The 15,043-nt window shown below is 28.1% G+C and overlaps 3 protein-coding genes across 3 annotated transcripts; all 3 read left to right on the top strand.

Annotated features, from left to right (window-relative positions):
- Nucleotides 1–2,080: 2,080 nt before the first annotated feature.
- Nucleotides 2,081–2,819, top strand: LOC112692805 (cytochrome c oxidase subunit 5A, mitochondrial). Its single transcript, XM_025567597.1, has 3 exons — nt 2,081–2,184; nt 2,253–2,400; nt 2,470–2,819. Exons 1-3 carry the CDS (start codon nt 2,081–2,083, stop codon nt 2,692–2,694), a joined length of 477 nt encoding a protein of 158 aa, XP_025423382.1. The 3' UTR covers nt 2,695–2,819.
- Nucleotides 2,820–11,642: 8,823 nt separating this feature from the next.
- On the top strand, nt 11,643–12,515 carry LOC112692766 (zinc finger BED domain-containing protein 5-like). Its single transcript, XM_025567557.1, has 2 exons — nt 11,643–12,060; nt 12,238–12,515. Exons 1-2 carry the CDS (start codon nt 11,643–11,645, stop codon nt 12,513–12,515), a joined length of 696 nt encoding a protein of 231 aa, XP_025423342.1.
- Nucleotides 12,516–12,726: 211 nt separating this feature from the next.
- Nucleotides 12,727–13,678, top strand: LOC112692767 (protein ZBED8-like). Its single transcript, XM_025567558.1, has 2 exons — nt 12,727–13,248; nt 13,640–13,678. The coding sequence occupies exons 1-2, from the start codon at nt 12,727–12,729 to the stop codon at nt 13,676–13,678; spliced, it is 561 nt and encodes a 186-aa protein (XP_025423343.1).
- Nucleotides 13,679–15,043: the final 1,365 nt, after the last annotated feature.

Below are 15,043 nucleotides of genomic sequence, written 5' to 3' on the forward strand. Positions count from 1 at the left end.
GCCCCTCGTTTTAATCGTCGCTCAAGCACACCGACCGTATATGATTTATTATTATTATTATATATTATCATATTAATATGGTTTTATATTAGGTGTAATATTTTATTTTGGTTGTATAATATAATTATACTTGTTAAACAAACAGTAAGCTTTACAAAATTTTAAGAAATATCTCATATATTAAAAAGAACCTATAATAAGTATATTTAGGGTATAGAAAATATACTTCACAAAATGAAAATAAAAAAGTGTATTAGAATTTGTAATAATTAATAAAGATGTGTAGTTCATGAGTAGTGAATTTAATGAATTGAATCAGTGCATCGTAAATCAGCGAGTCGGCAATTCAGTACCAACACCGAATTGAAACAACTGAACTATAAGCCTGTAAATGAGTTTAATCAGTCAAGTCACCAATTCCAAATCTGAAATTATCGTTTTATCAATAAGTTCAGTGTAATACTGTCGCACGGATAATAATTTAATAGATGAGCATATTATACCTTAAGTGATTAAATTTCTTAGAATATTATTTTTATAAGTGTATATTTTATCATTATACATGTATACCAAACAACATTATAATGATTTGTAATTATAACTCATTTACCCTGCCACATTAATAATATAATGTGACATTATAAACTTATATATTATATATTTATATTCTTCTACTTTGGGTGCCTATCCGATTCTGAATGTTGGGGACCTTTCCAGCAATGCTCTCTCTTTGGTTTATCGTTGCTTAAAAATTAAATTAAATAACATATGAAGGGCCGTCTTAGGGTATGCAGGGGCTCATACCTTAGCTGACCTTCTAGTAGGAAAAAAAAATAAAATGATGGGTTAAGAAATGAGATACTTAATGTAATTGCACATAATTAAGCATTCATTATTTATTTAACTCTTTAAAATTACAATTCACCTAATTTTTTTTTTTATAAGCTATCGTATTAATACGTTACAGCTTAAATTTAAAATTATAATTTCTATTATTTGGGGCCCCCCAGCAAGATGGGCACGTACCCACTAGCCCATATGGTAAAGACGGAACTGATCATATATATCCTACTCTCCCTTACAAAAGTGGCTGTACCCTTCAACAGCGTTTATATTATATATACAATGAATTTATATTTAAAATTTTAATACTTAAAAAATAATCTTTTCCATTAATGAGTACCTAAATACTAAATATTAATCTTGAAAACTTAATTTAGGTTTGGTTATTAATAAAGTGACAACTGTGAAAATTGATGAGTGATTACAAATCAGCTGAAAAATATGTTATTTTAAAATTTAATAGATTTGATTCGATTCATTAAGATATAGATTCAAACCGTGACTTGGTTAAGATATGATTTGACTTATCAATTGTGAATTGATGAATTAACTCATTTAAGTGAATTGAATTGATTCATAATAAAGTGAGTCATAATTCCCATCTCTAATAATTAATATTATTTTTAGTGATAACAAACTTAAAATGATAAGAAAACCATGATAACTACCTATGGAAAACAGCTCGCGTTGCTTACGTTATGGACATATAAAATAATTATTTTATATGTTGTTTCATACAATCTAAGCACAGATATATTAAGATATATATACATCTAATGATCTATAAATGTTTATGAATCTAAATTTTTCACGAAGTACGACAGTTATTTTCAATACTAGTTATAGATGACAACAGATCTGAACCATATCCGGTTGAAAGTAAAAAATATATATAAATATTGATATTGTTTATAAATACTTGATATTATTCTCTATACTCGAAAGTAATTTTTGCAACTATATGAATGAACGAAATATGTTTTTTACACTATAGATCGTTTCAATGTGTACGAGAATCGCATGCTCGTGAAAAATCATTTAACATAATACTCTTTGATAAGTTATCATATTTACAACCTCACTGCTCAACATATGTTTATTATTTTATTTTTTTCATAGGAATCTTACAAATTTCTTACTTATCGTGTCGGTCAAATCCCGAAATCATTATTCACAACTCGCTGTGTTTGTGCTAAGTGAACTTATTAAAGACGATCAAATTTTGAAATCTCCGACAATGTTTCCTAATATTGTAATGCGTGCATGTGGCAAAATGTCCCGTGGCGTCGTAGCCATCCGACAACAACCAACAATCAAACCGATCATGGCTGTTTCGAACAGGTAATACTATGCCGTTTTTCCATTAAAAAGTTTGGTAATCATGTAAAATTAACATTATATTTTGTTAGATTTATGTCGTCGCATAGCGTAGAGGAAACTGATGAAGAATTCTATTCCAAATATGAAGCATACTTCAATCGTAGCGATATTGATGGTTGGGAAACTAGGAAGGCCATGGCAGATTTAGCATGTCAAGATGCAATCGCCGAGCCAAAAGTAATAAAGAAACATAGATTATTTTTTGTTCATTATGGTATATTATATATGACAAAATGTTTTTAATAGGTTATCATTGCTGCATTAAAAGCTTGTCGCCGTCTTAACGATTATGCATTAGCAATAAGGTTCCTTGAAAGCGTTCGAATTAAAAGTGAAATTGATAGCAGTATCTACCCTTACATATTGCAAGAAATTTGTCCAACTCTTGAAGAATTAGGTATTGATACACCTGAAGGTCTTGGATATGACAAACCAGAATTAGCATTAGATGATGTTGACCACATCTATTAATTTATGATTATCTAACCGCTGGTTTTTTTGTTCTACCAGTTAAAATATGTAAATTAGATGGAATATTGTTGATTTGTGTTGATGATAAAAAAAAAAAAACATTAAATCTTAAATCGTAGTCAACATTATTTTTGTTTTTTTTTATCACTATATTATGGATAAATATATCTTATTTTGGAATATTTTCTACTAATTTTATTTCCATTATATTTTAGTGTTTAGTAGACTTGAAACTAATAAAACATGAAAAATGTTTTCTAATAAAATAATATTAGTTTGTAAATTTTTTGGGGCTTTGTCTCGATCATTAATATGTTATTATTTTTTTTCATATTGCAATATTTCAAAATTGTATTGATCATTGAATGCTGTTACCTCATGGAATGTATTCTATAGAATTATAAACATTGTTTATCTATATAAATAGTTTAAAACAATTGTTCCGCTTCTGTCCCTATGTATACTTAGATCTATAAAACTACACAATGGATTTTTAATGCAGGTTTTTTTAATTGATAGAGTGATTCAAGAGGAAGGGGCAAAAAGAGAAGACTGATGACTTAAAACCTAAGAATGTATTATTGTATTATGCATGTGTGGTGTATTTCCAAGAAAATAATATTACATTATTATATTATTATTTATTGAACGGAGTTAATAGTACTTTGTACAGAAATTATAGTCAAGTCTGGAAGACGTTTGAACATAGGTCGTAGTACGGGTGATCATCTGAAATCCAAAAAGTTCATGCGCAATATACGCCGTTATAATAACACATTTCAAACAATCTCTTTTAGGAGTAAGCAAGTTGTTGAGCGTGATTTTATGCTTGCCTACATTTAGTACTTGTTATAGGCAAGTGTATCTCTTAGCTGGGAGATTGTTACCACATCGACTCGATGATTACAAATTTCTATAGATTAATTTTATTGCAGATCCAGATAAGACACAAATCTAGTTTAGGGGCTAAGCTCGTTTTCAATTTTTTTTTTCCCCAAAATGTGTGTTTTAAGACACTGAATTTGAATCTGTTTGAAAAAATTGCCGCTCTTTTATTACGGAAGTTATACCAAAAAAAACCGGAAAACTGTTGATTTTTTAAAACATCGTGGTTACCTCGATAAAAATAACAAAAATTGCATTTTTGGGTAATTTTTTTTTGAAAATGTGTGTTTTTGTACGCTTAGCTTTTGAGGTAATCACATTTTCCCTATCGTACTTACTGGTCGCACTTCAATGAATTGTCAGTTGCTATCAAGTTCCATGACTGTAATTTTTGAATCACAATTTGTGAAACTGGCCCATTGGTTTTGTATACAAACAACTCAAAGATATCGATAAAATTAAGAGCAGACATTTCGTAAGTTTTAAAACTACAGTATAACGTGACTTTACTAACAGTTATGACGAATTTCAGCAGGTACTTATGCGCAGTTTGTACGACAATAATTGTTATAGATTTATTGACCTAACTTTTATCTACGTATCCCGATTAACATAATTTTTCCGGGTTTTCTACGTATATATTATAAACACTTCATAATTGTTATCTTATCTTACGTATTTTTCAAATTATAATTGATATTATATATAATAAAAATGTAGTATATTATAAATAATTGTTGCAGTGACTACCTTGATTTCACTAATTTATATTCAGACAGACATGTTAACTGTTAGGGAACGTTTATAACATTGTTATAATTAATTTGTTTATAACATTGAGCGTTGCTTCGCTCCGCAGCTCCGTTCGCTTTGCTCACTTCGCAAAACTCCCCTAGCTTGCTCCGCAAGCTCGTATCGCACCCGCTCGGCTCCGCCGAGCGAATTCAAATCGAAAATATCCCCCGACTTGCTATGCAACACCACCTCAAGTAGGTCACAGGGTACATACTACATAACCACATAAGTTTCAAAAAAAAAAAAAGTATACCAAATACGTAAGTACAGAAAAATAACAAAAATGGTCCTCCGCGCGTCATTATAGTAGTGTTTCGCGTATGCGTATAAACGTCAAATCGAAAACTTTGGAAGGCCATAACTTCGAAACTAAACGAGAGCGGCAAATTTTGACTGTACCATCGTTCTTAACTCGATGAAATACATGATTTTCGATAAAAAAAAATTGAAAAAATCGCTTGGCCCCTAAACTAGATTTGTGCCCCAGATAATATCTGTGCGATGCCGGGGCAAGTCACTAGTTTACTATATTTTTAAATCGCTTTATAAAGTATTAAATCTTTAAGAAACACTAATATTCTATTGTTGGATTGAAGGTCCCAATTTTTGTGTTATTTGTCAGGGTACTTCATATTTGAAAATGACTATGTTACCAATACCATTGGCAGTCTTGTAAAGTATTAGAACAAAAGTATTTGAATACTATTCTAAATATAGTACATTAAAAATATATATTTGATTACGTATTCTGAAAACGTTTTTTTAATATTTTTATTTTATATTTAAACACTTAATTATATTTAAACTTAATTAAATAAAGTATTTATGACATTAAAATGTATTTAAAAATTGTATTTTGAGAAAAAAAAAATATTAAAAATAGTATTCTTGAAGTATCCGAATAATTTTTCAAGTTATTCTAAATATATTTTTTGAAAATTATTCGAATACGTAATCTTAATAACTTTTTGACTATTTATTCGATTATGTATTCTACATACTAAATAAAAGTATTTTTTACAAGACTGACTATGGGTAACATTACAATAACTATTATTGTTTAATGATACTTTCAATTTTGTTATGATTGGTTTGATTTGTAGTATAAATTATAAGCCTTCAAGTTTTTCAGTGATTAAAATCATGTTTAAACTACCAATATATAGTGTTATATTAATAAACAATTTATTTTATTTCACATTTTAAATAAAAATATTTTTTCTCCTTTTATTATGGGTGTCCTCGATCCTGTTACATCTTACAATTTACAGAATTTAAGTAATATTAAATATTTGAATTACTGATTCGTCTATGTGATGACTACATTGAGCATCAGGATTTTAAATTAAATAGATTAGCAATTAAAAAACTGAACTGTACTTTAATTATAACTGTTTATTATTAAAATTATGATTCTTTTACAATTTTATAAATGTACTAGATGAATACTAGATTACTAGATAATCTATTAGATAACTAAATATGAATACTAGATTCTATACTAATAATTCAATGGGTCAATTCAATAGTCATGTAGACTAAATGTTGTTAAAGTATCAACCTCAAAAAAATAATGCACAACAGGTCATATCCTTATTTCAGTGAGTTCGGTTTTTTTTAATGACTGTGAATTCATAAACATTTAATATTTACGACCTATATTAGGTATGTATTATATAGCATATGTTATAGGTACATGAGTTTGACATTTAGTACTTACGAATACCTATTGCTAAAAGTAATATGTATATCGAGTTAAAAATCTAAAATATGTTCTCGTTAGGTTAAATTAATTTTACTGTAGATATCAACCTATCTATCCATAAATCCATTAATGTAAAACTGTTAGTTTTTTCAAATCAAAATTTTACCAAACTTTGATTATATTTGAGAAATTCAAGCATTACTTGATACATAATATTTCATTTTTATTACAATAGGTATACAATATAATATGTTATTAATTTACAAATTTAAAAAAACAAAATCATATAGTAGAAGAAAAAAATTCAAGTGCATATTATTTGCTCAATTTCCATGCTGACTTAGTTATGTAATGCCCCTCAACCAAAAATATTAAATAAAATAATTTATATTTAATCCAAATTATACAGATTTGAATTATCCAGATCAAATGAAAACATTGGTGCCTACAATTCAAACAAATAACTCAATTAATAAACGTATAGTATTAGTAAAAAAACAATTAAAATATTTTACTATTCATAATTTTTTATTTTGTTCATAAAATACTTCCTTTTTTTTTATATTAATCACTAAGAATATCAAATGTTGCAAAAAAAGAAATAGATACAAAGAAAAATAAGAAAAATAATAGTCCATGAGTAAGTGAATTAAAATATGTTCTTATACCATATAAAATAAATTATTATACCTACTTACATAGGCGTCACTAAGGGATATCAAAGAGTGCCTTTGCTACCCCAAAAATATTTGTGGGGTATTAAGGGTATCTTTTTGTTACCCTAAAAAAAGTCATATATTTTAAAAATATATTCGATGTTTATTATTCAAGTGTGTACGAACATAGACTATCTATTAGGTATTGTAATTGTATCCAAAATAATTATATTTTGTGATAAGTCCAATACAGACGATAAGACAGTGTATACACTATACTTCATACCAAGATTTATGTAGAAGGTTTAGCAAGTTGTGTAAGCAAGTTGAGCCAATAAGCTAGTTATCATATTAAATCTATAAAAAATTATTTTCACTTTCTAAAAATAAAATTTGCTACCCTAAAATTTGGACTCTAGTGACGCCCATGCCTACTTATATAATGTTTGTATTACCGTCGCTAAATATTCCTTTATCAAACCGTCTATTAAAGTACATATTGAACAACTTGAGGTCATGCACAACTCCAACGCATCCCTCTATTAAATGTATTTGTAAGAAAAAAAACTGTATTATGATGGGTAGTTGTCAATACTGGTGTCAAATCAGTGCTTGATTTGAGGAGAGACGGAGTACCTCAACTAATTTTCAGAGATTTTAGCGTCCCCCTACTATTATTACGTTATAATTATAACGCTTAACAAGTCTTGGGGACGCTATTTTATTTAAAGTAAACAGAGTCCTCCTTCTTTATTTTTACCAAGTCGAGCACTGTGTCTAATACAATAATAAACCAACCCGCGTTTTGTAAAAAATTTTAACTCATATTTACAACCCGATAATAATAATTGAAAAATTATTTATTTCAAGTATTTTTGGCTCAATAGGTATATTATTTTTATATACTATATACCAAACCGACGATGAACGTTCGTTATGTGATGTATACAGTTCGTATACGAAGTTTTCGTACACATCACATAACCTGAAAGCGATTGCCTCTGTGAGGAATTTCAATTTTTGGGGAGATTTTTAGTTTAGAAATAATAAGAAAATCTATTCTTCTGTCGTCAAATTTACAAAATTAATTGTGCATATTAATATTGTATCATGACAATATCATTTTTCAGTAGAAAATCAAAAATCAATTCTGTATCCGCAGTAAAAATGTTAACAATCTTTAATATTCAAATTTTACCAATTATTGTTTAAAATCCGATGTGTGATATTCTAAAAGTCGTATTTCATATACTCAGTTCAAGTTTAATACGCACAGTCGTTTAGTGTAATTATAAAACCCGTATTAATAAGTCGTGCAAATGAAAAATAATTTAAAAAATATTTCTTTAAATATTTATAATTTGGTTTTATTGTACCACCAAGAAATTTCTTTTGTGTCTTATTTCCGGAAAAACATTTTGAAATTTTCATAATGATAACCTTACAGTCACTTGTAAGCATGAATAAACAAGCGTCATATGCTCTCTAGTTTTCACTGTATAATAAATATATATTTCTGATTACCTTTAATTCTGGAAAGTTGTTGGTGTACAATTTATAGTCTTATCTCTTTTTTTTTTTTTTTAACAAAGAAATATCTGAGTTTTATAACACTGTTTTTTACCGTACTAGCAAAAAATCAAGGGTGATTATACATTAATGGCGTTGCTAAAACTTTTTATAGGAGGGACTTCATACATGTATTCACATTTATATATTTTACTAGTAAGATATAAATTATAAAATTACAAATATTTGAAAGAAAAAAATGGCTATGAATGGGCGACTACCCCATGTCCCCCTCCCTGAAGACTAATCACAAAAATAATAAAAATTAAATCTTACTGTGTACCTATGTAGGTAATACAACATCAACATAATAATTAATATTATAAGTGAAATGTTCAAGTATGACACAGGGAAAAATGAAATGTTCTTATACAATTGAAATCGGTATATCATTGTTATAGAAACAATGATTTAGAGCTAAGGAGGTCCATCCGATCAGCATCTATGCCTGTAGATATTTTTGAATATTCTATACATCTTATATTTCTATATTACAGTATCAGTATAGTTATAAAATAATTTCGTTATCAAATTATTGAAACAGACTTTTACAAAAAACATCACATGTAAGTATAAATTTTGAACTTTTCAATAGTTTTTGTTAATTATATGGAAAACTGCTGAGAAAAAAATTAATCTTTTATCCAGATTTTACCAAATATGTTATAAGAACAATACATTTGTCATTTGATTCAAAATTCAATAATATAGAGGATTGAAAAAAATAAACGATACATTTAATCGGTGCGGTGTATACTGGAGAACTAATACCACCTGAACATTTTATGTTAAATAGAATACTCAAACTATTTAGCTACAAATTTATCTACTATAAATTATACGTACTGTTTCTTTTGTGTCAGCCGTGTCGTCTTCGACAAGATCTATAACAATCATTTTTGAGTTACTTGGTTTATGCATCTGTTTTGTAAATTCAATAAAAATTATATATTTATATCTTTCTTTCAGGTTTAAGTATTATATAATGTATGACCATGAGCTAAATATAAATTGAGTAGAATAATTTTCTGATGAATCACGTCTATAACAATCAGGCCCTGATTTATGCATGTGCAGGCGGTGCACTAGCACAGGGCCCCCAAATTTGAAGGGCCCCTTCGGCCTTCCTATTCTATACTTTGCTACCATAAATAAAAGATATTTTTAATAAGATTTAGTAAGTAGTAACTATAACCTATTTAAGGAGGCCGCAGCATGCGTAGTTTTCATACGGTTTACACTAATCACTAATAAGCCATCGATAGTTATATCAGTCGATGAGTTATCGGTCAGTGATAATACTAATAATACTCAATGATATTATCAATGGTAATAATGTTTATAAACAATAAAAACCACTTACCAAAAACTAAGACTTTTAAGTCTGTGATTTATTGTGGTTATTTATTATTTATAATGTCATCCAAAAGAAAATATGCTTCTAGATATGAAAAAAAAAAAGTTGAAAAACAAACGTGAAGAAGAAAACAAAAAGTTAAGCGGTTCACTATCAAAATCTGTTAACTGCTCTTCCTCTGAAACTATAGCCCCCAAAGTTAATAGTGCACAGGGCCCCTATTTCACTAAATCAGGGTCTGATAACAATATGGATAATATGATTCATGACATAGACCAAAATTACTAAATTAAAATAACGATGATAAAATACATACAATATAATATCTAAATATTTTAAATATGTACGTACTTATTTGCTTATTTACTCTTTTTATTTACTTATTTATTTATTATGTAGTTCTCTAATTTTGCTAATTAGATAAAAATAATTATCATTTTGGATATTTAAGTGATGTATTCGTTTTTATTGATAATAAAAACTCGAATTTTATTTTTATTCTAGTATAATATTTAAAATTTGAAACAAACAACTTTACCATAGATAATATTATAATATTACATTTATTCTGACTGTATATTAATTTTATTACGGAAAAAATCTTGATAAACCAGACCTAAAATTTCCAATCTTGTATTTTATACAACGGCGAACTAATTGAACTAATATACTAGGTAATTAGATGTTAATTTTTTAAACTGCATGTGTGCAAATTAATTTACAACAGTACACTTTATAAGATTTTAGCTCAGAATATTGTAAAAACCAGTGGCGTCATTTGGACCGCGCAGGGTATACATTTGCGTATTTCAAATCCATTATTGTAGTAATTTAGCCCACTTTATAAATTGATTGGCCTGAATAATTATTGATAGTAGTTTGCAGTCAATATATTTTATTTTTTAATTAATATTTTATTTTTCTTCTTATTTAAAAACAAAAACATGAAACATTACGTTACAAAATCATCAAAATATTCCTTATCGCAATTATTCGTAAATCGTTATCATGCAACATGTGTATAATTACGATAATTTAATTTTATTATCTATCAGCTTTTATTAACCATTAGCTGCTAGCCCATTAACAGTAATTCATATTTCATAATGATAATTTATTTTTGATAATTTAAAATATTAAAACATTACCTAAATAATATTCTATGTGTTGATATTTTATCTATAAATAAATTTGAAGATGCGTCGGTATCCTTTTAAAAATTAACAAAAAATATAATTGTAAAACTGTAAGTTGACTAACTGAAGTGTTTCTCAACCAGTGTGTCGCCGAGCAAGTCCAAATGTGTCGCGTGAAGTACTAATATTAAATGACAAAAAACATTATTAACACTATTAACTATTTACAAAAATTAATAAGTATTTGATATAATTTCCATGATAATAAAAATAGATTTTCAGCTATCGACATAAAATAAATTGTATTATTATCGTTGGGTTATTATTATTATCGTCATTTTGAACGATTAATCGCGCTCGAATCGCCTATTGTGTGTCATCTTAATTTATAAATGTTGGTTTTTGATATTTTCCTTTATTTTTAAACAGTGAATACGTATAGTATATTTATACTGAAAACATGCACCGTATCAATAACTCACTTTATTTATATGCTCAGTTGTCATTTACTTCTATAGTCGAATAGACTTTTTCTTAATTTATTAACAACAATATTTTTTTGTTACTAATTAAAATAAAATGGATAAATTTTTGATTAAAAAAATACAAGTAGTAAGAGAGAATACAGATGAAGACAATTTGGAAACAGAAAAAAAAACTCGTCATCTTCTATAAATGCATCGTCAAGTTTTAAAGAAATACAAAAAAATCCTTCTTAAAAATTCAAAGGTAAATATCGTCAATACAATAAAAATGATTTAAAATTAGGATTTTTTTGGGTCGGCGACGAACATTGTCCTATTCCTTATTGTTTTATTTGTGACGAAAAATTGTCGAATGAATCAATGGTTCCCAATAAGCTAACCCGCCATTTCACCACAAAACATCAATCGTTACAAAATAAACAAATTGATTATTTTCGAAGACTATTAGATTCAAAAAAACTACAATCAAAACAATTTGTAAGATCAGTGAAAATTTCGGATAAGGCACAGGAAGCTAGTTTTCGTATCGCCCAATTGATAGCTCAAAAAAAAAAATCTCATTTAATTTCCGAGAGTCTTATTATGCCAGTTTGTCGTATTATGGTAAAGACTATGTTAGGAGTCGAAGCAGAAGAAGAAATAATTAAAATACCATTATCTGATTGTACAATTAGTTGTAGGATTATAAATATATCAGAGGATATTGAGGATCAGGTTATTGAAGTTATAAAAAGTGGAGAATTATTTGCCTTGCAAGTTGATGAATCAACAGACATAAGTGGGAAAGCTCAATTAATGGCATTTATTAGATTTATTGAAAATTCAAAAATAGTTGGTCAGTTTTTTTTTTGTAAAGAATTATCTGGGACAACAACTGGTCGAGATGTTTTTGATGTCATAAATAAATATTTTAAAAATTATGGTATATTGTGAACTTGTGTAAGTATTTGTACAGATGGGGCGCCATCAATGACAGGCTCTATTAAAGGATTTATTACAATTGCCAAAAATCAAAATCCAAATATATACATAACACAATGTTTTTTACACAGGGAGGCATTAGTAGCAAAAAGTATTGTTAATGAATTAAAGATTGTACTTGATCAAGTTGTAAAAATGGTGAATTTTATTAAAAGTAGACCTCAACAAATTCGATTATTTTCCCAGTTATGTGAATCAATGGAATCTGACCACTATACATTGATTATTCATACAGAAGTACGTTGGTTATAAAAAGGGCGAGTTTTATCACGTTTTTATGAACTTAGAGAAGAACTTTTAGTATATTTTACAATGGAGCAAATGGAATATTCCGATTATTTATCCGATGAATTTTGGTGTTCAAAATTAGCATATTTAGCTGATATTTTTGAACACCTGAATCAATTAAATTTAAGCATGCAAGGTGAAAATCAAAATTTATTTATTAATATCTACAGACAAAATGGCTGCATTTAAAGGCAAATTATTGATTTGGAAAAGAAGGGTAAATGATAATAATTTGGATATGTTTCCTTTAACTGCTAATACTAAATTTACTGATAAAATAATACCAATTATCAATGACTCATTAACATTATCGGACCAAAAACTTGATCATTATTTTTCATCGCTGGATTTGAAATTATTTGATTGGGTGAGGAATCCATTTAATCCTAGTTTAGAAACCTCACATTTTTCATTAAAAGAGGAAGAAGAACTTGCAGAATTAAAAAACGATCGCACTTTTCAAATGAAATTTAATGAGCTCGAGCTAAGCCAATTTTGGATTTACACAAAAAAAGAATATCCGAACTTAACAAAATTGGCTCATTCTGTATTATTACCATTTTCGACATCATATTTGTGCGAGGTAGCTTTTTCTGCTTTGAATGAAATTAAAAACAAAAAAAGGGAAAGATTAATTAATGTCGAAGAGGAGTTAAGAGTCGCCCATCGAAGATTTCACCACGAATTGATACATTATGTAAGAAATATCAGTCACAAATTTCTCATTAAAATGCTGTTTTACCTATGTTATATTTTTCTTTGTTGTTTTATATATTATAATTGATTATATATTATAAGTTTATATATTATTAACTAATTATAAATATTTAATACTATTTATTATTCTTATTTTTTTTATTATGTGTTGCAAAGTATGAAAAATTTTAATAGTGTGTCACCATTATACAAAGGTTGAGAAACACTGCTGTAACTGTACCTAATAAACGCTATATTACAATATTTATTATCACCTCTGACTTTACTGCTTTTCTTAATTAAATGATTTAGTAAATACTATTATTATTATATTGTCATTAATAAATGGTAAAAATTTTATTATTTTATTTTTGTTATGTTGAAAATTTTAGATAGGCTTAGTGGCTTGTTCTATACGCCATGCGTATTAAAAAAAAAAAATTTTAATGACGCTACCGGTAAAAACAAAATTTACAGGAAATTTATGGGATAAGTTTACTAATTTTTTCTAGATATATTTTTTAAATTATAACTGATTTTATAAAACTAATTTAACATTTCAAAAAAAGTAGAAAGAATTTTTGACAGTTTTGAAGCACGAATTATACTCGTAAATGAATATTAATTTGCCTTAAATCGGTTGTTTTTTTATCGGTTAAATATTTTTGATGAATGTATAATTTTCAAGATAGATTTCTTTTCGTAGACTTTTTTTATTTTTTCATTTATCAATTCCACGAGGACTTTCGTCGTACAGTTAGGGCTGAGAGGGCTTGGAGTGGGAGAAAAAGCACAAAGCTATAGAAACGGTCCGGTGCCCAAGCGCTATATTGTCATATCGTTTTCAATATATATATATATATATATCGTTTTGGCATATCTGACGGCGCAGCGGTGGGATCGTTGAGACGGGTGCGGAAAACTGTTCGGGCGGCGGCGTTTTGAATATTCCAACGCAGAGAGCGATTCCCACGCCGGCCATATATCACGCTTGCGCGCGGGAGGCCGAAGAACGCGCGATTTACTGACGGGGAGAAAGGGGTGGGGGATCGTGCACGTCATGCCGCCCTCCGTGGCCAGAGATTCACGCCGTTTCGGATTGCTATTCCCAGATTGAATTAAAACGCCGTTAAGTCCGTATCGTGCGGGATTTACCCTACATTTTTTAACACACCGAGTAGTATTTTGTACACACGTATTTTTATGCACGTGCGTATGTACTTTTGTGGTAGTACGAGTGCGCGTTAGTTTATGTGCGGGCGGGTGTGTATGCGCGCGAGTGTGTTTACGGTTAGGCATAACCGATGCGATGCGCACTGCATTCTATACACACAAGACGAGAGATGTTATAAACGATCGTCGTACTTTACGATATTATAATATTTATAATATCTGCACGACTGCACGAACGTGCAGGTATAGTCGAACGATAGTATTGATATTACAAGTAACAACAGTAGATATACTTTTTTTTGTAAGTCCTGTTTTTCTTTTTACTCGATATAAACGTATAATTAATTACAAACGGAAATTCACAACCATTCTACACAAACAAGTTAAACGTAATAATATACAATAGTATTATAATAATTAATAATAATAAGAATAATAATAGTCGTAATAATACAAATAATTATATAATATCAATACAAATAATAATCATAATAACAAAAATAGTATGATTTTTTATAAAAGATTAAAAAAGAAAAAAATTCTAGTCTATACGGTACAGTTTTTTTAAGAGCTTTCCATCGTATAGGTAGTTTAACAACCATATTGTTCATATATGTGATTGC

This window comes from Sipha flava, unplaced genomic scaffold (assembly GCF_003268045.1).
Source record: "Sipha flava isolate LNK unplaced genomic scaffold, YSA_version1 76_pilon_pilon, whole genome shotgun sequence".
In the NCBI taxonomy this organism is placed as follows: Eukaryota; Metazoa; Arthropoda; class Insecta; order Hemiptera; family Aphididae; genus Sipha; species Sipha flava.

Excerpts from the sequence above, each read along its gene's own strand:
- LOC112692766 (XM_025567557.1), top strand. The coding sequence starts at position 11,643 with ATGGTTCCCAATAAGCTAACCCGCCATTTCACCACAAAACATCAATCG. Across the intron at positions 12,061-12,237 it reads TGATGAATCAACAGACATAA|ATGGGGCGCCATCAATGACA; the intron begins GTGGGAAAGCTC and ends GTATTTGTACAG.
- LOC112692805 (XM_025567597.1), top strand. The coding sequence starts at position 2,081 with ATGTTTCCTAATATTGTAATGCGTGCATGTGGCAAAATGTCCCGTGGC. Across the intron at positions 2,185-2,252 it reads ATCATGGCTGTTTCGAACAG|ATTTATGTCGTCGCATAGCG; the intron begins GTAATACTATGC and ends ATATTTTGTTAG. Across the intron at positions 2,401-2,469 it reads ATGCAATCGCCGAGCCAAAA|GTTATCATTGCTGCATTAAA; the intron begins GTAATAAAGAAA and ends TGTTTTTAATAG.
- LOC112692767 (XM_025567558.1), top strand. The coding sequence starts at position 12,727 with ATGGCTGCATTTAAAGGCAAATTATTGATTTGGAAAAGAAGGGTAAAT. Across the intron at positions 13,249-13,639 it reads ACCACGAATTGATACATTAT|ATAGGCTTAGTGGCTTGTTC; the intron begins GTAAGAAATATC and ends TGAAAATTTTAG.